The 24,636-nt window shown below is 38.6% G+C and overlaps 1 protein-coding gene across 2 annotated transcripts in view; it reads left to right on the top strand.

Moving 5' to 3' along the window:
* Window positions 1-22,979, top strand: part of COL3A1 (collagen type III alpha 1 chain) — a 51,821-nt gene extending 28,842 nt beyond the window's left edge. For both annotated transcript variants that reach the window (XM_035536824.2, XM_035536825.2), the window contains 39 exons: window positions 118-171; window positions 851-895; window positions 1,479-1,532; window positions 1,830-1,928; window positions 2,052-2,096; window positions 2,221-2,319; window positions 3,034-3,087; window positions 3,218-3,325; window positions 4,547-4,600; window positions 4,733-4,831; window positions 5,950-6,003; window positions 6,361-6,459; window positions 6,602-6,655; window positions 6,770-6,823; window positions 7,375-7,428; window positions 7,785-7,838; window positions 8,031-8,075; window positions 8,166-8,264; window positions 8,378-8,485; window positions 9,058-9,111; window positions 10,086-10,139; window positions 10,240-10,293; window positions 10,983-11,036; window positions 11,353-11,460; window positions 11,637-11,690; window positions 12,188-12,241; window positions 13,305-13,466; window positions 14,098-14,205; window positions 15,534-15,641; window positions 16,046-16,099; window positions 16,279-16,386; window positions 17,021-17,074; window positions 17,188-17,295; window positions 18,406-18,459; window positions 18,688-18,795; window positions 19,484-19,766; window positions 20,170-20,357; window positions 20,546-20,788; window positions 21,787-22,979. In XM_035536824.2, the coding sequence (XP_035392717.1) occupies window positions 118-171; window positions 851-895; window positions 1,479-1,532; window positions 1,830-1,928; window positions 2,052-2,096; window positions 2,221-2,319; window positions 3,034-3,087; window positions 3,218-3,325; window positions 4,547-4,600; window positions 4,733-4,831; window positions 5,950-6,003; window positions 6,361-6,459; window positions 6,602-6,655; window positions 6,770-6,823; window positions 7,375-7,428; window positions 7,785-7,838; window positions 8,031-8,075; window positions 8,166-8,264; window positions 8,378-8,485; window positions 9,058-9,111; window positions 10,086-10,139; window positions 10,240-10,293; window positions 10,983-11,036; window positions 11,353-11,460; window positions 11,637-11,690; window positions 12,188-12,241; window positions 13,305-13,466; window positions 14,098-14,205; window positions 15,534-15,641; window positions 16,046-16,099; window positions 16,279-16,386; window positions 17,021-17,074; window positions 17,188-17,295; window positions 18,406-18,459; window positions 18,688-18,795; window positions 19,484-19,766; window positions 20,170-20,357; window positions 20,546-20,788; window positions 21,787-21,933 (3,489 nt within the window). In that variant the 3' untranslated portion in view covers window positions 21,934-22,979. The remainder of the gene's footprint in view (window positions 1-117; window positions 172-850; window positions 896-1,478; window positions 1,533-1,829; window positions 1,929-2,051; window positions 2,097-2,220; window positions 2,320-3,033; window positions 3,088-3,217; window positions 3,326-4,546; window positions 4,601-4,732; window positions 4,832-5,949; window positions 6,004-6,360; window positions 6,460-6,601; window positions 6,656-6,769; window positions 6,824-7,374; window positions 7,429-7,784; window positions 7,839-8,030; window positions 8,076-8,165; window positions 8,265-8,377; window positions 8,486-9,057; window positions 9,112-10,085; window positions 10,140-10,239; window positions 10,294-10,982; window positions 11,037-11,352; window positions 11,461-11,636; window positions 11,691-12,187; window positions 12,242-13,304; window positions 13,467-14,097; window positions 14,206-15,533; window positions 15,642-16,045; window positions 16,100-16,278; window positions 16,387-17,020; window positions 17,075-17,187; window positions 17,296-18,405; window positions 18,460-18,687; window positions 18,796-19,483; window positions 19,767-20,169; window positions 20,358-20,545; window positions 20,789-21,786) is intronic.
* Window positions 22,980-24,636: the final 1,657 nt, after the last annotated feature.

Raw genomic sequence — 24,636 nt, 5'->3', positions numbered from 1 at the left:
AACCTTAGTTACCTTACCACATACATTGACCAATAGTAAGGTCTGCAAATAAAAGCAGTACCAAGCCATATGTGTTTAGGAAACCATGTCACAAACTAGTTTTCTTATGTTTTCTAGGGGCCAAGAGGACCAGCTGGTGAAAGAGGAAGACCTGGGAATCCTGGTGGCCCTGTAAGTAATTAATCGCAGCTGTTGTTCTTATCAGCAAGCAGCATATATCTTGTTTCAATATGTTGGGAATTCCTTGCTTGTTTTAAGATTTATCTTAAAACATCTGTAATGCAAAGGATTAGAAAACTGCATAGCATCTGTAAAATCATATATGAAAACATATCTGTCCCCACCTAACCAGCAATGTTTGCACAAATACTAGATAACCTGAGCAGCGGACCTGGTCTAACATGTCTGTAAGACAGGCAATTTATGATTTAAATCATACTGTTCTGGTATCATATTCTGTTAGGCTTTTGGAGTGATCTTTTTGTCTTTTATGTGAGTTAGAAGTAACTGTTATTTTGATCTTACTTATTTTTACTTTTTATTTATCAGCGAAAACTGGCCACAGGAGATTCTTGTAACTGTTATTTCCTAAAGAATTCTCAGAAGAATATATTTTCGTATCTTGCTGTCTCATCATTACAGTGCAAGTCACATAAAGTGATGGATATTCCTTCAATAACATTTAGTTAATTATTATTCTAGAATTTCACACTTGAGGAATCCTTGGGGTTTGGTAAACTAAGTGGGACTGTACAAACACAAAGAGATGCTTTGTGAGTCATGGGTGTTAAGGCATGTGGGTTCTGTGCCCAGGTAGTGCTCTTATCAGACCCCTCTGTTTTTTCCATAGGGTGCCCATGGCAAAGACGGAGCTCCAGGAGCAGCAGGCCCACCTGTAAGAAGACCTAGAGTTGTTTGAATTTGAATATTTGTGTTGATCAAGATGCTTGAGCCATACAGTGAAAATAGGAGATTTTTAACACTTTAAATCAGAATAGAATTGCTGTTCTCTATGCAGATAAAATTTTGAATGCTCTTATCCAAGACATTATTTTGCTGAGGTATGCAAAAGGTTATTTATCTTTTCCATCTGCATGATGAAACCTGAGCATGCCCATTTGTATGTGTAGCACCTTTATGGGCTTATTTTTCTCCTACACCTGTTTTTTATAATTAAAACAAATCTGGAACAATTTTATAACTTTATTTCTTTAATGATAGCTTTCATGTGTTTTTTAAATTGACAACGAAGAAATTTAGCTGAACATGAACATGAAAGTCAGGATAACAACATAAAGTGTGATATGTTAGGACTAGCCAAACTTCATCTTCTATAGCATAATTTATATTTGTTATTTTGCCAGGTGTTTCCTTATTCAGAAAAAAATGTCATAATCAGGCTTTTCTTTAACTTAAGATTAATTCTATCCATATGGCTTTCACCTCTTGTATTAATAGGATTTCTTTTACTTTTTAAGGGTCCCCCAGGCCCCCCTGGAACTGCAGGATTTCCAGGCTCTCCAGGTTTTAAGGTATTCAGCTACAGATACATGATAATACAGGATTTAGTGTTTTATTTTGTATTATGGGAGGGTCTCGAGTGAACTTTCAGCATCTAGAAGAGCTATGCATCATACATTTGATGGATTGCACTGGGACCATGTGTCTCAGCATTGGGTAGCTGAGCTGATTTGGCTCTTGCACTCAGGTGATGGTAGTGGTAACGTTTTTCTCAAATCACGCAAAGGAGAGGAAGAGGCCGTGACATTAACACTGATTTCCATGGAGATATGGCTAAAACGCATTCATTTTTCCCTTTTTTTCCTTAGGGTGAAGCTGGTCCTCCTGGTCCTGCTGGTGCTAGTGGTAGTCCTGGAGAGAGAGGAGAACCTGGTCCTCAGGGTCATGCTGGGCCACCTGGGCCTCAGGTATGTAAATACCACCTGAGAATGGGGAAGTGGAGTGCCAGCTGCTCTTCACAAAGCCTTACAGCTCCTTTGGTTTAAGGATGATAGGTTAGCAGCATCAATTCAGACATTTCTTTTTTCCAGGGTCCTCCTGGAAGAGCTGGAAGTCCTGGCAACAAGGGTGAAATGGTGGGTACTTTTCATATCAGTGTCTTTTACTACACGAAGTTCATGAGGGTCACTGATGACCTGGGCAGAATCCAATCGTGCTGAGCTCTGTTCATCCCGGTCATCTCCTTTTGGCTCTCCACAGGGACCTTCTGGTATTCCTGGTGCTCCTGGTCTGCCAGGAGGCCGTGGTCTTCCTGGCCCACCTGGTGCAAGTGGAAATCCTGGAGCAAAAGGCACTCCGGTGAGTTACTAATATTCATTACACTGTTTGTACAAAAAAGCATGGTGGAAGTACTTCTGATACTGTTAAAAAAATAAATAAATTGAATTTGTCCTATTAATTTGAGATGGTCTCATAAATTATTTTATGGTAACTATAGATAATTATTTTTTATAAATATATTATTTATTTTTCACACATTATCTTGTATATTGGTATATATGAATTAAACATATCAATAATACTTATTCACTTTCCTAAATCATGTATCAAATCAGAGACACATAACAAAACAGTATCTTGACTAAAACTGTTGCATTAAACAAAATCTGTCATGTTAAAATCCCAGTTTCACCTGCTAAAATTCCCATTGTCCTGAGTCTGCAGTCCACTACACCTAATGAGTTGTATCTACTCTTACCCTGTCGTTTACCCTGATATGCTCTCTCCTGGCAGCTATACACCACACATAGTTCTTTCTCAACAGACATAAAATTCTTCTCAGTGGTGCTTAAGATTACATCACTTCTTTACTGAATTTTCAAAGAACACCATACATTCAACATCTAGATCCAATTGGTTTCTACTAATTCTGTTGCAATGAATTACTAAAATAATAAAAATTAGTCAATATATTGAAATATGTCTATTTCTTAGTATTTTAGTACCACCTGATAGCACTGGAATAATACCCTGTTGCAATCCATAACCCTAATGAGATTTTCTTCTGTTTAGGGAGAACCTGGTAAGAATGGTGCAAAAGGAGATCCAGGCCCAAAAGGCGAGCGTGTAAGTGATTTTTATATGCATTCAGAGACTTCTTCCCAGGAAGTTTGAACCTTGAATAATTCCACGCACAAAACTAGGGGGTTTCTTTTGGAATCGTAAGGTTACTGGTGGCTTTTGTTATTGTTGCCAGGGTGAAAATGGCACCCCAGGTGCTCCTGGACCTCCTGGTGAGGAAGGCAAAAGAGGTGCAAATGGTGAACCTGGCCAGAATGGTGTCCCTGGAACACCTGGAGAAAGGGTAAGCCACTGTAGATGACCATGCATACTAGGTATATTTTGAGTTAGTACAAAGGTGAAAAAAGCTGGTATTCAAAATTCTTTGAGATGAAATTTGATTCCATATCAATTCTCACCAAATTCAACATGTGGAACAGGGTTACAAAACTTGGGAGTATTCTTATCTAGTTCCTAATCTCAGCTGCAGAGTTTGTCTCTATCTCAGTCTGAAATACTTTAAATTCTTTTTTTGATATTGAAGAACTAAAGTGGAAGTCATATCTAAAGCTTCGTGCTGAAAAACAACTGTAAACACCACATAAGAATTGGAAACATTTTTTAATTTTTATGCTACTTTCAAAATGTCTTCTCAGTTTAAAAAATAAAAAACAAACAACTATTTGTGATAGCCATCACAAAGCATTAGCTTTGAAAAGTGAAATTTGTGCAAATTCTTCTACATTCGGGATGTGTCATTATATCATCATCTTTATTGTCAATATGTCTTCAAGCATTGATAATGTCAATAACAATGTGGTCAGGATATCTTATATCTTATAATGTCATTATTATCAACAGTTTTTCAGCTACTACATTCAGTAACTTTCCAAAGAGCATTCTCACAAAGGAGTTCTTGAATTGATTTATTGAATAACACAATAGCAACAACATCACAAATTTTATATTTCTGTTCCTATCTACATCAAAGGAAATTGTATTCATTTATTTATAACACCTAATTTAAGAATCGCTTGCAGTGCTTGCTGAAGCTATGAGGAAGCTATGATCTATGTGATGCACAGTGAACAAATAATTTTAAATATATAAATTAGGCTGCAATTTATATTTTATAATTAAAATTCTTTGTGAGCAATAAAGATAGTAGTAAATATAATTATTGCAATAACACAGTAGAGTACTTTTCAGTATTGAATTAGAAGAAAATAGTTCTTCAATACTGACCGTGTTGTTTTATTTTTTATATGTATTTTAAAAAAAGCTCATGAATAAAGGGACTAATGTAGGGCCTGTTGAAAGAAAATGAAGGACTATCTATTATATCAGTAGGGTTATGTCCTTGAGAAAATTCTTCTTCAGACTTTCTTACCACAGTGAAATGTCATTTCCGTGCATTTCTTTCATTAATTTTCTGAATGTCTAAAGGTAAATAGTTTAGAGAACATATTTCCCATTACCCAAGTTATATTGTCTAAGATCCATATTTTTTTCTTTTATTTCACAGGGCTCCCCTGGTTTCCGTGGTTTACCCGGTAGCAATGGACTTCCAGGCGAAAAGGTATGAGTCTTCCACTAAAACCATCCCACGCTTCTGTTGAATCCATGTTAATTTGAATGGACAATTTCAGATTGAATATGATTCCAATTTCCTTCCTGATTTTTTTTTTTTTTTTTTTTTTTTTTTTTTTAGGGCCCTGCAGGTGAACGTGGCAGTCCAGGTCCCCCTGGCCCAAGTGGACCTGCAGGAGACCGTGGACAAGATGGAGGCCCTGGTCTTCCAGGAATGAGAGTAAGACAAGATATCTACAGAAGATAAGATAAATTCTATTAAAGATGCCTCATCTGAGCTGATAAAACAGAGAAGTCCAATTAGAGAACAAATTCTAGTGATGTTATTACTTCCTTTGAATCTGGTACATACATTCATAGTGCTATAGATAACCATGCAGGAATGTGGAGCTTTCAGAAACATCTGTCACAAGTGAATGTATGAAATTTATATGAAGCTGAACATGCTCCACAGCTCTCATGCATTCTTACGAGATATGGCTTTAATATGAATTAGCATTGGATGAATTTCTGTATTGTCTTTTTATGTTTTAATGAATATTAAAGTGTATTATAAGATGTGTTATGCTTATAGCATTTAATAGATAGTTGGTTTATTGCATTTGATATTGTTTTACTTATTTAAATAGAGCTAAATTTGAAATTTAAATACATGTTTAAATTATGCATTAATATGCGTGTTTTAATATACTTAAATATTTAATGCTTTATATATAGTTTATTTGCAATTAATGCAAATTAATATAAATCTGATCAGATTTTCATAGGATATATATCAAGAAGACTTTCAGAGGTAATTTATAGTATAATGCACACAGAACATAGTAACATTCTGTGAACTGTACTAAGAATTAGAAACCGCCGGCAAGAAATGCATTGAAATTTGAGCTTGAATGCAGGCTTCTGGGAGTTAAAATTTTATTGGAAATGAAAATAATGACTTAAGATATAACATAAATAATCTTATTTTAAAATATAAAACAAAATATGTAAAAATATATTATAAGTTGTGCTGCTTTTAAGTACAGGGCACAGTGAAACTTGTTTCATTCTTTGAATTTTTACCCTCTGAAATGAGTTTTTTCTCAAATAATGAAATACTATATTTTTGTGCATGTTGTTTGATGGCTTGATCATATACTATGAAAATCTATGAGAAAGGGATTAAATCATAGCAAAATTATTTGTTAGATTTCTTCAATTTTCCCCTTAATGAGAGGATTTTAATAAAGAAGTTAAAAACAAGAAAATATTTTTAAAAATTATTTATTTATTTATTGTAACTCAATACTACACATTTTAAACTGAAGAATAACAATTTTTTTTCTTCTATTGCAGGGTTTGCCTGGAATTCCAGGAAGTGCTGGAAGCGATGGGAAGCCCGGCCCTCCAGTATGTACAACGTGCATATATTTTATACTAGTCTTCCTACTGGCCTTACCCTGATCCCACAGTATCTACATGACACTTTGTTGTCATTGTCAGATTGTCTATTGTTTGTTTGTCTGTTTGTTTTAATTACCAGAGCGCTTCAGGTGCTGTTTCATTGTAATAGCTTTGTGCAGATCTTATACTCCGTATTTCAAATATATTGAATTATATAGAAGCTTGGTTGAAATTCAAAGTGCATGAAGTCGTGAATACAAATGTCTCTAGCCTGATCTCACCTTGACTATTTAATGACTCATAGATAAGCATTTATTTCACCTAAGAGATGCCATGTCTTAATTTCTTTTCTGCTTATCCCAGGGTAATCAGGGTGAACCTGGCCGTTCTGGTCCACCTGGCCCAGCAGGCCCACGTGGTCAACCAGGTGTAATGGGTTTCCCTGGTCCTAAAGGAAATGAGGTTAGTGGTATTTCTCCACATCTGTGCTTGAGCAATCAACTGTTATGATTGCTTCGTAGTGGAGGAATTTGGTGCTAGAACTTTGAATTTTTGTATTTTGACCAGAACAGGTATTTTAAATGTGATCTTACTCTTTTGTAAGGGTGCACCTGGTAAGAATGGAGAAAGAGGCCCTGGTGGACCACCTGGAACTCCTGTAAGTTTTATTCATAATTTTTTTAATAATATAACAAAAATATTAATTACTAATAATGTGGTGATTTTATAAAAATATCAACTCATAACCGTAGCCAATTTTGCCTTTGTTTAGGGTCCTGCTGGAAAGAATGGTGATGTTGGCCTCCCTGGTCCTCCAGGACCTCCTGTAAGTGTGGGACTCCCATGACAGTCAATTATCAGCTATTGCCAAGGTGGTCTGCAACCTACAGAAAGAGACTGTAAATTTAGGAGGGGGGGGAATGTTTTTATGATATAAAGAAACTTCCTTTTATGAAGACAAATACCAGAGCTCTTCTTCCCCATTATTTCCATACATCAAAACTATGTTGGGAAAAACCTGAGGCAGGTATACCTGGTATGAGTTGAAATGAAAAGTCAGTTCACAGCTGTTACGGATATATCTTCTCTAATTAAGACATATTAGTGCTCCCTTCGAAGTTTATCAAAGCTAGCAATTTTGGACTAGTGTCAAGTGACACAAATATTAAGTGAGATAAATATTTCTCCTAAATTACATCTAATGGTTGGGGGTGAAAAGAGCAAATACCAGAACACTGAGATACATTAGCCTTTAGAATTGTGAAGTATCTTCTCCAGCTCAGGATAAGGAGACATAGATTAGAGGTGGTGTGGAGGCGTTTCTATGTTGAAATATTCTCAGACGGTTTCATTTTTTCCTCTTCTCTTTGATTCTAGGGTCCTTCTGGGGAGAGAGGAGAACCAGGGCCATCAGGTTCTCCTGGCCTCCAGGTACTGTGCGTTTGTAGTTAATTTCTTTCTGATTATTTTTAACAGACAAACAAAACAAAACAAAAGAGAGAGACAAAAGAGACCTCTAATCACTTTCACTAGCATGCATGTCATCATACTTTGAAGTAAAACAAATCAGTTGATAAAATGTATTGCTCAGTATTTCGTAATTGCAAACCAGATGGCTGGCTCAGTGGATATTAAACTGCTGACTATCAAATTAGCTCCTCCTCCTTTGTAGAGGATGGGAATGAGTAGGGTCCACGTCTTTGTGTCAAAACATTTTGCTAAGTAGGAGAATGCATATTTTATCTATGTAACCTAGACTTACATTATGATACTGTTCCTTCTTATAGGGATTGCCTGGTGGTCCAGGACCAGCTGGAGAAAATGGAAAGCCTGGAGAACCAGTAAGTATTATTTCCTTTCAAAGCTCTTCCCAGATATATCAAATTTCCAAATTCAGACAGTCATCAACATTCTTCAGAGCAGAGAAATCTGTTTTCAGGGATAAGAAGAGGGACAAACAGGGTGCCAACCTTACAATGCAGATTTATTAAATAAAGTGCATGGATAACTTGTGTTTATTTTCTCATAAACAGGGGCCAAAAGGTGATATTGGAGGACCTGGATTCCCAGGCCCTAAGGTAAATCATACAGCATCATTTCTACAGTTACATTAATAAATCGACAATTATGAACCTGACAACAAAGAATAACATATTTCTTTGTCACAGGGTGAAAATGGTATTCCAGGTGAACGTGGTGCACAGGGTCCTCCAGGACCTCCTGGAGCGAGAGGTGGGCCAGGTCCAGCTGGCTCAGAAGGTGCCAAGGTACCCACAGACTTGCCTGCCTTGCTGTTGCTGTGTGCAGCATTCAGTCATGCCCCACAATGCTTTTTTTTTTTTTTTTTCTCCTTTTTCTAATTAGTTTTGTCACTCTTTAGGGTCCTGCTGGCCCCCCTGGTGCCCCTGGAGGCACAGGGCTGCCTGGCTTACAGGGAATGCCTGGGGAAAGAGGACCTTCTGGAAGTCCTGGACCGAAAGGGGATAAGGTAACGCACCCATCTCGCGCACCCTGCCAGTTTTATGCTACCTCAGTGTCAGCCTCCCATAAGGCACGGGGTTTGTTCACGTGTTCACTTTTGGCCTGATTTCAGAGGTACTGATTGTGCAGTATTGTTGATTTAGCAGTGTTATATGGACCATATACATTTTTAAAATACAGCATTTTACAGCTGATGTAATTTGCTAGCTATTTTGTTCTGCTCCTTCTCATGAGGGAAGGATAAAACAAAACAGGTCCAACGAAGCTAATAAACAACTAGAATAGTTTATGCCAAGTTGTCTGCCCGTAGTATGGACTCCATTTTGAATCAGTCTGGAGTTTTTGCATCCAAGTATTCTGTATCTGATGCTGAATACTGCGCAGAATGTCATCTTGTTTCAGATTTGTATGACCACAATAAGGAAATATGGTTATTTGGATACCCTCAGTAGGAGATGCTCTCCTCAGTAATGTGTGGTGTTTTTTTGTTTGTTTGTTTGTGTTTGTTTTTGTTTTGTTTTTGTTGTTTTGTCTTTTGCTTGCTTTTTGCTTATGCTTTTTACATCTTCTGCTTGCTAGGGTGAACCTGGTGGCAAAGGTGCTGATGGCCTTCCTGGTGCAAGAGGAGAGAGGGTGAGTAGTCTTTCAACTTCTAACAGTTTATGAATTAGCTTAATACAGTCTACGCTTAGAAGGCGAGTGCACTTACAGTGAATAAATACGATCTAGGAGAGGTAAAATAGTAGCCCCATTGTATTTCATTCTGGCTGTGTGAATCTGGTTTTGTGAACTAAATTAGACATACTACTATTCTTTGTGATCATGGCTGCCCAAGTAGATATAACAGTTTTTGCAAGTATAAGATTATAGTTAATTGGTGCTTTCCCTCCAAAGTACTGTCCCACTGCAGAAGTAGGAAAAATGTTATTAGCTTCCTTAAGCTAGCCAACTGAGAAGAATGTTGGTTATAATGAAGAACAAGAAGACACTGTGACAGCAAGGGCTCTCATACAGACTACAGTTTACTATGTATGATATATTTATACGTCTATATAGCATATGCACTTGAACTGTATACATAAATCCAACAAGTACATGCAAGCAGTATATACATCAAAATAATAAGGGATAGCAAAAATATTAACGCAGCTTGTACGAGTGGGAGGAAGTAGAAAAATAGATTTCAAACCATAAGGTACACATCCAATTCTCAAGGAAAAAAAAATGAGGGCATTGGTCAAGAGATGTTGAATTTATCCCAAAGAAATATGGACCAATTATCTATATAAGAAGTTAGAGCAATAGGTGACTTTTATTGTCTGCCATTGAAAGAGACTTACTGACTTCAGATGGCTTTGGATTAGATTTATATGGGGGGAAAAAAATAATGAGAAATGAATTGGAGATGTCTCACATCACAAAATAGTGTGATGTCAGTATATCACTCCAAAATGTAGTGTGCAACTACATGCTGGCACTGTAGAGCTGCTTTCATTTAAATATCATTATGAACATGTTTGCACTGAAACACATATGTTATTGATCAAAATAGATGAGATAACACCGTCATATTTTGATACAAAATTAATTATTTTCTAATTGTTTAGGGTAATGTTGGTCCCATCGGTCCTCCTGGTCCTGCCGGCCCACCTGGAGATAAGGTAAAGTATCCTCCATAAAGATGTGTAATACCATGAACAGTAGCATCACTGTCTCCTGGGAAGAGGAGGAATTCCTGGTAATCATTCTTGTTCCTTACAGGGAGAGACTGGTCCAGCAGGTGCCCCAGGTCCAATGGGTTCCCGTGGCGGTCCTGTAAGTGACAGTCGTTTTCTTCCAGCGTAACTTTACTCAGCTAGCCTGGTTGTACAGGTTTACACCCATGTTGTAAACTGTCCCTATCAAGAACACACTCAGTTGAGTCCATAATAAACTAAGTACATTCAGCTCTCATTGACTCTTGGGATTTACACGTGCTAAGAGCTTCAGAAAGTCAAAGCTTTTAACGTTGTAAAGGGATTGGAGGGCTGCAATGACAGATCAGAACAAGAGTTTGAACCAATAGTTGCTAGATAAAGCAGAGGGATGTCTTTGATTTGTTTCCATCTTGCCTTATGGTTAAGTAAAAAAATAATTATATATATTCTTATATTTTAATATATTTTAGATTAATAAAACCACTTGTGGCTCTCAGTTGCATCTAAGAAACAACATGGACTGTGATCAGGGTTTATACAAGTGTAACTGAGATCAGTTTGTCACACTTTAGACAGTTATCATATAATTACTGAACAGTTGTTTTTAGAGCTCAGGAGCAACTGCTGGCTTTGGTTGTTTGCCTTTTGTCTGGTCATGTGTCCATCTGTTCCCCTACCCTAACCCTCCCCCGATCCTCCCCCTGTTAAGGCAAAGAAACTTCAGCTGTATTCATGAGTGTTCTCTAACTTCTAATATGAAGCCTATTTTTCTGACATCTTCCATTGCTGACTTGTTGCTATCTACAGGGTGAACGAGGAGAACAAGGTCTCCCTGGACCTGCTGGCTTCCCTGGCGCTCCAGTAAGTATAAATACTTAAAAGCAATTGAATATGATTATCAATTTTTCATATCTCTAAATTAATTTTCATCTCAGAAAGACTTGGCTGTAACCACTTTAATGTTAATACTTACTGCATACATTTACTTTACTTGCTACTCTCTTTTGTACTCAGTCACACAAAAAGCTACATTTTCTTTACCCTTCCCTTCCCATGCCAGTAGACCAATAAAGGTCATCCCTTCAGAAGAGTGTCTAGATAAGGTTTCTCATTACAGTGGTATTGTCTGCATTGTTTTGTTGTCATGTCATAATATAACAATACAATTTTTCTACAGGGCCAAAATGGTGAACCTGGTGGGAAAGGAGAGAGAGGCCCACCTGGTCTAAGAGGAGAGGCTGGACCCCCTGGAGCTGCAGGTCCACAAGGCGGCCCTGGTGCACCAGTAAGTATGTGCTGTTCCTTACTGCTCCAAATGGAGACACTTCTTCAGTTCTCCCTCAGCCTCCAGGTGGCTTGGCCTAAGTGCAAGCATTCAAACCGCCTGTAACTTAATGGTGCAGCCTATAGTTTCTTATTTATTTTTCACATGATCTGCTTTACCTATTTCTTTCCATTTAGGGTCCACCTGGTCCCCAAGGAACAAAAGGAGAACGTGGATCACCTGGAGGCCCCGTAAGTGTTTCTTTGATTTAGTAACTGATGAATGGTTCTGTCTGTTAGAACAAACATGATGTAAATGAACCACAAGGCCTTCAGTGACTTTAATATTTGTATTTCAAGAATAACTAAAGCCTTCCACAACGAGTAATAAAGGCTGAGGCGTTTGTGAGCAGGATTTCATAGATTTTAATATAAGTAAGGTGCCAAAATGGCTTTTGGGACAACAACACAAAGCTATAAAGTGGTTTATCTCAGCAGTTATCAGATTTATATGATATCTATGACAAGTTTCTCAGAGATGATTAGTTCACCTTTGAGGGACATGTGGGACCTTACCATGAGGTATGGGGGGGGAAATTCCGCACAGAGTTGATAGTCAGTTGCAGGCTGTTTAATTCAGATTTTATTAAAAAACAAATATAAGTAAATGATTTCTGTACAAAAGCTGACTTTAATTGGATAAATTGCCATTTTTCTAATCTTCAGAAACTGTTATTGGTGTCTTACAGGGTGCTGCTGGTTTCCCTGGTGCTCGTGGTCTACCTGGTCCCCCTGGTAACAATGTAGGTTGTATTCTTACCTTGCAGATATCTTTAGATTTATTAATCTTGATTAATCTGGATGTACCTTGATATGAATAGTGCACAATCAAAGTTATCTTCAATATGATGTTTGTGCTTAGAGAAAAACTTCTAGTAAAGAGAGTTTACTCTCCCTCTGTAAAAAATCAATCTGTTTTTATTTGCTTTAAAGATTAAGCAAATACAAAGAATAAGATGTATTTATCCCTTTTTAATAAAAATTACAAATTATTCATTGTACTGTAACTAAGACCTGAGAAAACTTCTATTTTATTTGAATAAAATAATTTTATTTCGGTTTTATAGTTAATGACAGATGCAAATATTGCTAAAGTATAAGTAGGGTTTTATTTAATGTTAACATTAAAGTCAATGCAATTCTTCCCATTGATTATCTAAGCTAAGAGTTTTAATGAAAAACATCATTCAGCACACGTTCGCGATAGCAGTAAAGTTATCTGGCATGAGTGACTCTAGAAATCAGCTAGGACTGCTACTATTTAGAATTGCTGTGGCAGAGCCTTGGGTAAGGAACGTGCATCCTGTCTTGGATGCATAACAACCACTGGACATCCCAAATAGGCAAGTGTTTCCTTATGCCTTCTGAAAGGGTTGTTAGGCATTGGAATAGGCTGCCCAGGGAAGTGGTTGAGTCGCCATCTCTGGAGGTCTTTAAAAGACATTTAGATTTAGAGCTTAGTGATATGGTTTAGTGGAGGACTTGTTAGTGTTAGGACAGAGGTTGGACTAGATGATCTTGGAGGTCTCTTCCAACCTAAATGATTCTGTGATTCTGATTCTGTGAAATGCAAATTGTATGTCCAGACAGTTGGGAGAAAAAAATGTGGCTTGAAAGCAGTAGACAATGGGACTAATTCTCTTTATAAGAACCAGGTCAGAGTTGGGTGCATAGGGGTTGCGCCTTAACTCTACCTTTAGGCAACAAACCAAGTTTGATTTGCTTTTGTGAGGAAAGATCAATGCAGTAAGTGTGTAGTGCTGTTTCAGATACTACAGCTCATGTGCTTCTTTTTAAAATGTTTAGGGTAGCCCAGGTCCCCCTGGTAATGCAGGGCCTGCTGGCAAGGATGGGCCTCCTGGACCCCCTGGTAATGCTGGTCCTCCTGGCAGTTCGGGATCTCCTGGAGCAAGAGGTGAGCCTGGCCCACCAGGTGAAAAAGGGACACCAGGCCCTCGTGGAGAAAGGGTGAGTACGTGGCAAGCTAGGGCCTGTTATACCAATAGGTAGGGATTGTGTATTGTCCCCTTGTACTCAGCCACACCTCAAGTACTGTGTTCAGTTTTGGGCATCTCAGTACAAGAAGGACATTGAAGCTCTGGAACATGTCTAGAGAAGGGCTACGAAGCTGGTGAAGGGCGGCTGAGCAAACTGGGGTTGTTTAGTCTGGAGAAGAGGAGGCTCAGGGGAGACCTTATTGCTCTCTACACCTACTGGAAAGGAAGGTGTGGGGAGCTGGGGGGGTCGGCCTCTTCTCACAGGTAACTGGTGATAAGACTAGAGAGAATGGCCTCAAGTTGCACCAGGGGAGGTTTAGGTTGGAAATTAGGAGAAAATTCTCCTCAGAAAGTACAGTCAGACATTGGAATGGGTTCCCCCAGGGAGGTGGTGGCATCACGGTCCCTGGGGGTGTTCAAGGAAAGTTTGGATGTGGTGCTTAGGGACGTGGTTTATTGGGTGACATTGGTAGTAGGGTGAGGATTGGACCAGATGATCTTGGAGGACCTCTCCAACCTTAATGATTCTATGATCAAGAACCAGAAGCCACCTTCCTGAATGTCAAAGATGCACAGTGTTGACTGACCTTTCTCTTAAACAGGGGGCACCTGGCGACCCCGGTCCTCAAGGTATCATTGGTAGCCGCGGTAACACGGGTTTGCCAGGTCCGCGTGGCCTCCCTGGAGCAGCTGGAATGGCCGGTAGCAAGGTGAGCGTACATTCACTGAAATGATAGCCTCCGAATTAGTGTAATGACTGTAATCCAGCAGTCAAAAATAGTCTAGAGTCACAGTAATTAATATGTTGTACTTCTTAATGCTTTTTAATCCCATTATTATTTGCATTTACAACCATAAGGTCAGGCTTTAAAACATCCATTGGACAGCTATGGGATGTGAGGTTGTCTTTAGTCTCTATTACCAAGACTTTTGGACCAGATTACTTAGAAGTATATAACGAGACAGCAAATTTAACATGAGTCAGCAGTGTGCCTGGCAGCCAAAATGGCCGACTGTACCCTCAGGTGCCTCAGGCACAGCAGTGCCAGCCGGCTGAGGGAAGGGAGTGTCCGGCTCTACGCTGGTGCGGCGTCACCTCGAGCACTGTATGCAGATTCAGGCACTAAAGTATAAGAAGGACATTAAACTATTAGAGAGGGTCCAAAGGAAGGCTGCAAAGATGATGAAGGGTCTAGAGGACAAGGTGTATGAGGAGTGGCTGAGGCCCCTTGGTTTGTTCAGCCCAGAGCAAAGCATGCTGAGGGGAGACCTCATGTCTGCCTGCAGCTTCCTCATGAGAGATAAGGGCCTGCCCCTCTGCTCCCACTCTTTGGGGACAGTGACAGTACCCAAGGGAACAGCATGGAGCTGTAACAGCTCCATGGGAGGGTCAGGCTGGGTCTTAGGAAAAGGTTCTTCACCCAGAGGGTGGTCAGGCACTGAACAGGCTCCCAAGGGAAGTGATCGCTGCCCTGAGCCTGCCACAGTTTATGAAGCATTGCCCCTTTAAGGAGAGTAATGGGCCATAACCACTCCTTGAGAGAGTTTAAGTTACAGTTCTGCCTACTGCCACTTGTTTATCTTTGCTTAATTCCCAATATGCTTCTTGCTTAAACTTACAACCCAAACAGGAAAATACTTACACTTGCCACCAGAAAAGAAGGTGTGAGGCTTGGTTTGTGTTGTACCACTAATATTGTGATAGACGGTCTTTTTTTTTTTTTTTTGTTAAATGCTTTAGCAATTGTTTTTGGGCACATAAGAAGAGACACACCTACTAGTTTTCTAGTTGAGAAAACGGTAAAGTACACTGCTCAGGTACAATGGTCTTGCATAAATATTACTAATGATGAAAAGAAAGTTTGGGCAAGCTGTTTTCTTTTTCTTGTTCCAAGTATTCAAAATCACCAAAGTCACACTGGCACTTCATTTTATCAGGTCGCCATCATAATCACTGTATATTTCACTAAAGATGTATAACATGATGGCATTTCATAAGCATATTATCTACAATTAAATTTCTTCCCTCCTTCTTTAGGGTGAAGACGGTAAACCAGGCGTCAATGGTGTTCCAGGAGAACGTGGTGCTCCTGGTCCACAAGGTCCTATGGGACAAAGAGGCTTACCTGGAGAGCCCGGCAGAGATGTGAGTGGATGTGTTAGGCCTTCCTGATAGCTTGTGAGTTATATACAGAAGACTCAGGAAGTAACTATGTTTGAAGGTTCACAAAGCTTCCCTCAAGCACCTGATGGACAATGTCCTGTACAGATTACCTTCTCATGTTAGGAGAAAGTACGATCTCTGTTTTTACCTTTTCCTACCACTAGATCATGTCTCTGTCTCACTTGGAACTGAACAAGAGACTTCACTGCCCATGCACTTACAAAATAAAATGTCCAATAAATATTTTATGGGCCCCTTCACCTCCAGAAACACTTCGTTTTTGAAAACCCTTGCTCCGATGAGCACTATTTCAGTTTACTAGAAAACATGGTCGTTGTTCATAATCCAGTTTATAAACAAACTGTACCACACTGTGTTTTTTCCAGGGTAACCCTGGCTCGGATGGCTTGCCTGGACGCGATGGATCCCCAGGAGGCAAAGTAAGGACTGAACACTGTCTTCAGATTGTCATCTCTGTGTAATATTGGCAATATAGATAGCTAGTTCTGTGCCGCATAACTTGTTCCTCAATCCTCTTACATTCCAAAGAATGCAGTCTTTACGTTGAAATTCTGTAGAACATTAAATTTCTTGCTCTATTTGCTGTCACCATCTGCAGGGTGACCGTGGTGAAAGTGGCCCTCCTGGATCTCCTGGACCTCCTGGTCACCCTGGGCCTGCAGGTAACAACGGTGCCCCTGGAAAAGCTGGTGAAAGAGGATTTCAGGTAAAACCAAAACAAATAGCCTACTGCTTATTTATATACCTTTCCTGTGAAAAGTCCATTTCGTACAGTAATAGAAGCGGAAATTTGGAAGACTGATACTATAGCTATCTGTATTTGTTCCTGCCCTCTTTTCTTGTCATTGAGGGCCACTTTTATCAAAATATCAAGTGGAAAGACATCACAAGTTATATTGCAGATAACTATGTATACAGTAAACTCAAAATTCACATACTTAAGATGCCAAAAAGCACATCGTCCCACCAGGCCATTAATTTTCATCCCATATGATGCTCATTCAGCATAAGCAGCCTTATTTATTAAACTAAGGAAGTAATTTTGGAAGTATTCAAGTTATTTTTCTGAAGTGCTGACACCAGCACTGGGTGTACTGAGCACCTCACAAACTGAAGTAGTAGTCTTCTGCACAAAGTATGCATTAGTGCATATAAGCAGCTGAGTAAGACTAACTTTGGTAGAAAAAGCAACTGATCAAAATTCTTATTGATTATATAGTGTATGTAGCTTTTCATTGTCTCTGAACAGTTTCTGGCTTTGAACATACTAATCTGGAAATAAAAAGGTGGTCTAGTCGATTGCAACTGATCCATTCTATCTTGTTCTTATTGTGTCACAGGGTCCGCCTGGCCCTCCTGGCTCTGCTGGTCCTGCTGGTGCTCGTGGTCCTGCTGTAAGTCATATTTAAAGTATTTGTGATAAAACACATCATTCACTGTTTCCTGAGGTTTCGTCATGTTTCTCATTTCTTTCTATGCTCCTTTTATTGCAAATCTACTCTTGAAGGGTCCTCAAGGTCCTCGTGGTGATAAAGGTGAAACTGGTGAACGAGGCAGCGCAGGCATCAAGGGTCATAGAGGATTTCCTGGTACCCCTGGTCTCCCTGGTCCTCCTGTGAGTATTTTGCATTGGATTGGGAATTTTATCTGTGTTCTTAATGTATGTGGTTTGCATCTCAGGTAACTAGTTGGCTTTAGCTAATTCACAGAGGAAAGAAAAAAATGCAAAGAAGAAATGACTTGTGTAATTTAATTGTCATACATGTTGAAAAGTTCATGTTCCTGAATCAACCTGAAAAAAAAATATTAAAAGAACTGGAAGAAGCTGCTAGGAGCTAGAGCTGAGTTTGCTAAAATCCCTTTTAGTTTTGTGTCTTTCTGACTAAAAAGAAAAAAAAAAAAACGCTCTTCGTATTCATTTATATAGGCTATTCCTGATTAAATTGTCAGAGTTAAAAACCTATGCTAGACAGGCATCTAAATCCGTTTAAAAAAAAAAAAAAAAGAGAAAGCTGCTTGGAGTTTAAAGATGTCTCTTCTGTCAGGCATCTTTCACAGTAATTAATTCCAGAGCATAATGGGCATGAAGTTGTAAACTACTGACTTGTAAACATGCATTACCATTTGGAACAGTTCTTAATAGCTAAAATTGAAGGGTAAGAGACAAGCTTGCCCTAGGTATTTATGACAAGTAAAAACTTACAGAGGTGGTTATAGTGGAAAGAACTCTTAGTAGCATGCATGATAGAAGTGAGAATCAAGAAACCAAAAAGCATCTAGTTACTCTACCAATGATGGCAAGAATATGGAAGTTTTAACTATAAATGCCACCTTTATAAAGCTATTTAATAACACACCATTACCCTATTGAGTCACTTATGAGTAAAAAGAAGTCTGATAAATTCTCAATTATCCTATGACAACAAGATGAATCATTTTAAAACACATGGTTTAGCTCTTTGAATACAAGATACCATTCAAAGCTTGTTGATGTCCGTTGGCTCTCTTGCATTTTGGATATCACTAACTTTTTTTTCATTAAGAGAACATTTGGTAACTTTTACTGGTAAAAGAGTGACAACTATTCTTTCTCATATCTGACGTAGTCCTTTCATAAACTTGTGTTTCATATAATCATAAAGATGTTTTCAGTGTATTTTTTTTAAGGCACATCCAGCTAGTTGCAAAATATTACTGGAATGACTTACTTACCTGTTCCTCATAGGGTCCCCTGGGTCCACAAGGTGCAATTGGAAGTCCAGGAGCTTCGGGTGCAAGGGTAAGAAAAACTCCTTACTTAGCATAACTGGAAGGAAGATTCAGCATGTTTGAAAAATAATAATAATAATAATTTTAAAATGACCATCTTAACAGGCAACTGCTGAAGAAAAAGAAAACACCTGATAAACTGTACAGAAATTTTAGAAAGCTCTCACAAATATTTTTGAATTAAGACTATCTGGTAAGCTATTTTTACCATAATATATTACCATAACCTTTGTTCTAGGGTCCCCCAGGACCAGCTGGGCCCCCTGGAAAAGATGGTACAAGCGGCTATCCAGGTCCAATTGGTCCTCCTGGCCCCCGTGGTAACAGAGGTGAAAGTGGCCCTGCAGTAAGTAGACTGTGCACACTCAAATACTTCTTTAGTGATTGTTCATTAAACAAAAGCTCTCTCCCATTTAAATATCTCCCTCAGAAAATTCTGTACTTCATGGACTGAGCTTGTGGTAGGACAGATCTAGCTATCAAGGCTAAGTCCAAAAAAATACAGATAACTTGTAGTTCAGTGTAACTACTGATGCGTTGGGTGTTGTTAGTCCCAGATAATTATTGACTTTTTCTTGTACAGTGGGAAGATAGAATCTCCACTTCGGAGAACAGCTTCCCTTTGTGTCTTAAAAAAGGGCTTTCTTAAATTCCTCCAAAGAGACCAGCGCTGCAGAGGTCACCAGCACAGCTTATGGCACTACTTACAAAGCCAAGAAATACTCCATTCTCTGGAGTTTGGTGAAAAGGGTTCCACCTTCCTAAAGCTTAAGTAGAAGGAGGACAGTCACAGCCTGACAAAATCAGGAAAAGAAAATTCCAAGTTTAGGAAAAGAAAATTTGTCTAACAAATATTTATTCATAAACAAATATTTTCCTGTAATGTCTAACATTTATTCATAGCAAGTGACATTATAAAAAAAAAAAAAAAAAGTAAATGAAATGAGGATTCTTTTTAAGATTAGGATTCACACAGATTTATAGTTTTAACCTGTGATCTCTACTCAGCATCATGTTCCACTGTTTCTGTTTAGGGTCCACCAGGCCAACCTGGTCTTCCTGGGCCTTCTGGTCCTCCTGGTCCATGTTGTGGTGGTGGTGTAGCTTCCCTGGGTGCTGGTGAAAAAGGTCCAGTAGGCTACGGATATGAATATCGAGATGAGCCAAAAGAAAATGAGATCAACCTGGGTGACATCATGTCTTCAATGAAATCAATCAACAACCAGATTGAAAACATCATTAGTCCTGATGGATCACGAAAGAATCCAGCTCGTAACTGCAGAGATCTGAAATTCTGCCATCCTGATCTTAAGAGTGGTATGCTAAATTTTTATTTGCGCTAATGGTAGCAGATCTAGATCTTTCCTGAATACTATTGTCTCTGAATATTTAAATACTCAGAGACATGCTATAAAAAGTATTTAATTTGTTCAACAAATGTCATGATAAAGTTGGTAAACACAATAATCATTTAAATACCCTGCATTTACACAGTATATACACTGATTTCAATTCACTCCTTACATGCTTATAAGTGAAAATTTTTTTAAATCCCTTTCAAAAAAAAAAGTTCTATATTAAGTCTTTTTACACTATTCACATAAAATCAGTGTATTTTTATATAGTCTTATTTTCTGAAACAGAAATAAGCCTAATGTCATACAGTCGCATTCTTCTCCAAATATACTAAGTCCCTGAACACCCTTTTTACCACCTGTAGGAGAGTACTGGATTGATCCTAATCAAGGCTGCAAGATGGATGCTATTAAAGTATATTGTAATATGGAAACTGGTGAGACATGCCTCTCTGCTACCCCCAGCACTGTGCCAAGGAAGAACTGGTGGACCAGTGAAAGCAGTGGAAAGAAACATGTTTGGTTTGGAGAGTCTATGAATGGAGGCTTCCAGGTGAGAAATTAACACTGTTAGTAGCCGAAAAGGTAGTACATATAATGTACTAGTACACATCACAATTTGCTAAGAAATAATCCTGAAATTAAACTGAACTAAACATTTAATGGGTAAATAGTAACTATATAAACCAGCTCTAGGCATGACTAAATGAAAACCTTTTGCTTACGTTTTGTGCTCTGCAGTTCAGCTACGGCGATCCTGACCTTCCAGAGGATGTCTCAGAAGTTCAGCTGGCATTCCTCCGCATCCTCTCCAGCCGTGCCTCCCAGAACATTACCTACCACTGCAAGAACAGCATTGCCTACATGGATCAAGCCAGCGGAAACGTTAAAAAAGCTCTGAAGCTGATGAGTTCTGTGGAAAGTGAGATCAAGGCTGAAGGAAACAGCAAATACATGTACGCAGTTCTGGAAGACGGCTGTACTGTAAGTAAACAAGACTTTACTATGGTAGTCTAATAAATAACTCCTGCTAGAGTACTAGGCCCAGAATAAAGGGGGGGAGAGCCTTGAAAGATCTTGGTCCTTGGAAAGGAGACAGTTACAACTGTAGAAAGTTGCACGCGCTCCCAATTAAATCTGTACTTTACAGACATCTTGCTCTAGAGCCAAAGACATTTAGAGGCCCACAGTGAAGTCGTGGGTACCAAGCTTTGATCCCAATCTCATGTCAACTCTAAAACTAACAGCAGCAGCAAGTGAATCATCTCAGTCATTCAAGAAATTCAAGGCTAGCGGAGTCAAGCCAGTCGCACAGGCTATGATTATGAGAATGCGCAAACCCTAGTATTTTGCATATTCAACTGTGCCTCCCTCACTGCAGCAGAAAGTACTGGAGAAAAACAGTAACATAAATGAGCATGCTCATCTCTCACTATCTGCTGCCTTTTCAGTAACAAATACTAAACACGAGATACCATTTCTGCCTCCTGCTAGGATCCCAAAACACTAACAACCTGTAGATTAGTAACATACAAGGATACCTGCATGCATCTACTTTGCAGCCATTTTGTGACCATTTTTAAAATATGAACGTGAAGAGCTACTTCATTACTGCTAGCACTCTTACCTGTGGCCAAAACAACTTTCCAAGCTGCATAGCCATTTGTACAACCTCTCAGCACACCAAGCGTATTTCAGTATTAAGTCAGGGCACTGCTCCAGAGTACCCAACTGTCATCAAGGATCCCATCCATTCTTAGCAGAAATGTCTAGAACACCACAATACCACAGAAGTGTCTGACCAGAAATTGAGAATGTCTATCAATGTATTAATTTCTAAGGAGATTGTGGGCTGTTTTTATGATGCTGAAAGGAATAAATTAATATGGAAAGCTAAAGTAGAAAATGCAGTAAACTATAGGATAACTCTTGTATAGCCCAACATTGATTTCTAACGTTTTTCTACCTATTTCATTTCACAGAAACACACTGGTGAATGGGGTAAAACAGTCTTTGAATACAGAACGCGCAAGACAATGAGGTTGCCTGTGGTTGATATTGCACCCATAGATATTGGTGGTCCTGATCAAGAATTTGGCGTGGACATTGGCCCGGTCTGCTTCTTATAAATCGAAGATCCTGCTCTTTCTGAAACCCCAGCAAACAGATTCACACTCCAACTGTGCTCCTTTGTTTTAACCTTGTCAGCTAGTACAGATGACCATCTGTATCCCAGTTATTTATTAACAAAATTTCTGGGGGAAAATTAATTTGATATCAAGGGTTATTTTTTTTTCGCTATTACACAAAGTACAGTAAAAATGCTTTTTGCTCTTTTTTTTTTTAACCAAATTCCATCTTCAGAACATGTCTCCGTGGTGCTATAATAAAACTTCAACACTTAATAAAACAACACTGTGTTCTATTAGTTGAATGTTAGCCAATTTACAAAGCACTGATTGCTCCCAGTACCAAAGTTTACCCTTCTTTCTAAGATGCAGTCCATAAAGCTAGAAAGATTTCCCTGTTTCAACTACCTCAACATGGACAGAAACTGGGATGTCTGATGAGTCAAACCAAAAAAAAAATCTCCATCAAATCAGTCAAAACACATTAAACCCATTGGTTAAGTCAGTGGAATCATTTGGTACAAAATTGTGTTGTTTCTGTACTGATTAGCTGTGAAAAAGTACAGTGTATTTTAAGAGTTTAATACCTTAATGGCAGTTGTCACCGTAATTTTATTGTTGGATTGTATTCTGTTATCAAAGGTGCTTCTCTACTTTCCTGTCATTGCTGGTCAAGACCACTAAAATTAGGGAAGTGTAAAAGACTAATATGATGGTGCTAATGTATTTTTTTCACTCCTAACTCTGCAAGTCAGGGTTATTGACTTGCTTTTTTTTAAAAAAAAAAAAAAAAGTAAAGGATTAAAAGCAATTGTAAATGTCTCCTGTCAAAGATTGTCATTGGCATGTCATAACTCAGAATTTTTTTTCCCTTCACTCTGTAAAAGTCAATAAAAAAGCAAAATTGTGAACTTCTTTTTTCACATTAACACATTTATAGTGTTGAAGGTTAACCATCTTTGTAAGCTTTTATATGGTTGTTGGTCTATTCCTTACAGAGACACATAATAAAATATCTTAATAAAACTCCTTGTTGTTTCATAAAACTGACTTTTTAATTTTACTGTTTGTACTTTTTTCCTCAAAAAAATTAATAAGGTAGGACACAATTCTTGTGCTACTTTAACTGTTTTTCTCAGATAATTTTGCTTAAAGGAGAACTTTGTAATCCTAAGGAATGCAATTTATGGCATCATACAATGTAAGTTTCTTACTTTTTCCACTCTTCTTCCAGAGGCTCATGTTTTCAAGCATGGTGAACTTCTCTGCCTATCAGCCTGGATTCAATTCTGACAGAAAGAACCAAAACAGTACCCATGCACCTAGACAGTTCAGTTTGGAGGAAACACAAGAGCTTAATTACTTTTCCCCTCAAAACCATGCCTCAATCTAAACAGGCCGTTGTAGGCTGCTTAAATAAAATGGCCCAAGGGTCTTCTACAGTGCAGGCTAGTGGCATTGGTTATTTTGATACAGCTGACAATCTAAGCAGCTCCATATTTTTTATAGCTGATAGAGATGCACAGCTCAGTCATCCCTTGACCTTAACAAAAGCTCAAGTAGTTGCAATTACCTCAATACTTTGATGGTGTCTGAGCTTCAGGCCAGAAGAAAGAAATTAGCCGCACACCAGAATCCTGGCTGTGAAACCTCTCCCAGAGGTAGATGCTGATAGACGCGACTCAGTCTTTAGCATGAAAGAGGATCCAGAACAAACAGCCAGAATTACTGCACCACCATGCATCATCTCAGAGTCCAGGGTGATGAAGGCCCCCTCCTACAACAAGGTCAGACAACAAAACTTAAGGGAAAAAAATTATAAAGTCTTAAATGCTCTTACTGATGACTGCAGATCTGGCATTCTCTGAAAATACTTTCTAGATTGGACCAAGCAGGAAAAATAAGTAGAGAAATGCTGAAGGTTTTTTAAGAAACCTCACTAGGCTTGGGGCTGAGCCAAGACACCGGCCTGCTCTAGCTTCACAGAATTTGGACAGGCCCACACAGAACCAGAGCAGTGAAGGTCTGGGAAGACTTTGCCAGCACAAATACAGTATCAATGCAGACATGACTGTACTTACAACACAAAAAAATAGTGCCAGCAATTCATAAAAAAATATTGGCTCTCACAGGAAAACTCCCCATTTTACGATGAAAATAGCTACCGTTTGTGGAAGATGAGAATTACATGTAATATTAGTCTGACATACATTACATGGTGGGAAGGCTAATAATTGGAACTGAACTTTTACAAAAGCAGTTCGTAAGAATGCTAGCTGATGGAAAAAATGCATTGGAAAAGCCTGTTCTCAATCAACATGGCAGAAAAAAAATAGCCTCTAATCTCCAGTACTACCATGGCTGAGTGTATGACGACCAACAATTACTCAACATAAGTAATTTACTTAATTCAAATAACCTTCATTTTTTTCCAGAAGGTCACTAATTAGGCCAATATTGATTCTGATACTTCTGCACTTTTATAGGAAGGCCTTTGAGACAAGGGAAATATGAAATAGACTGCGTTAATAAAAAGAGTTATCCTAGAAAATAAGGATAGCCTTTGGAAGACTTAGCTTTCTAGTCCCATTTCTTACTCTTATTTCATCACTCTGCAAAAGGCTCCAATTTTTATTTTACATGGTAAATATAATAATAACAATATGACAATGACAACAACAACAATAATAATAAATCTTATCT

The sequence above is a fragment of the Cygnus atratus genome, chromosome 6, assembly GCF_013377495.2.
Source record: "Cygnus atratus isolate AKBS03 ecotype Queensland, Australia chromosome 6, CAtr_DNAZoo_HiC_assembly, whole genome shotgun sequence".
NCBI lineage: Eukaryota > Metazoa > Chordata > Aves > Anseriformes > Anatidae > Cygnus > Cygnus atratus.
This window is presented reverse-complemented; position numbering and strand designations above follow the sequence as displayed.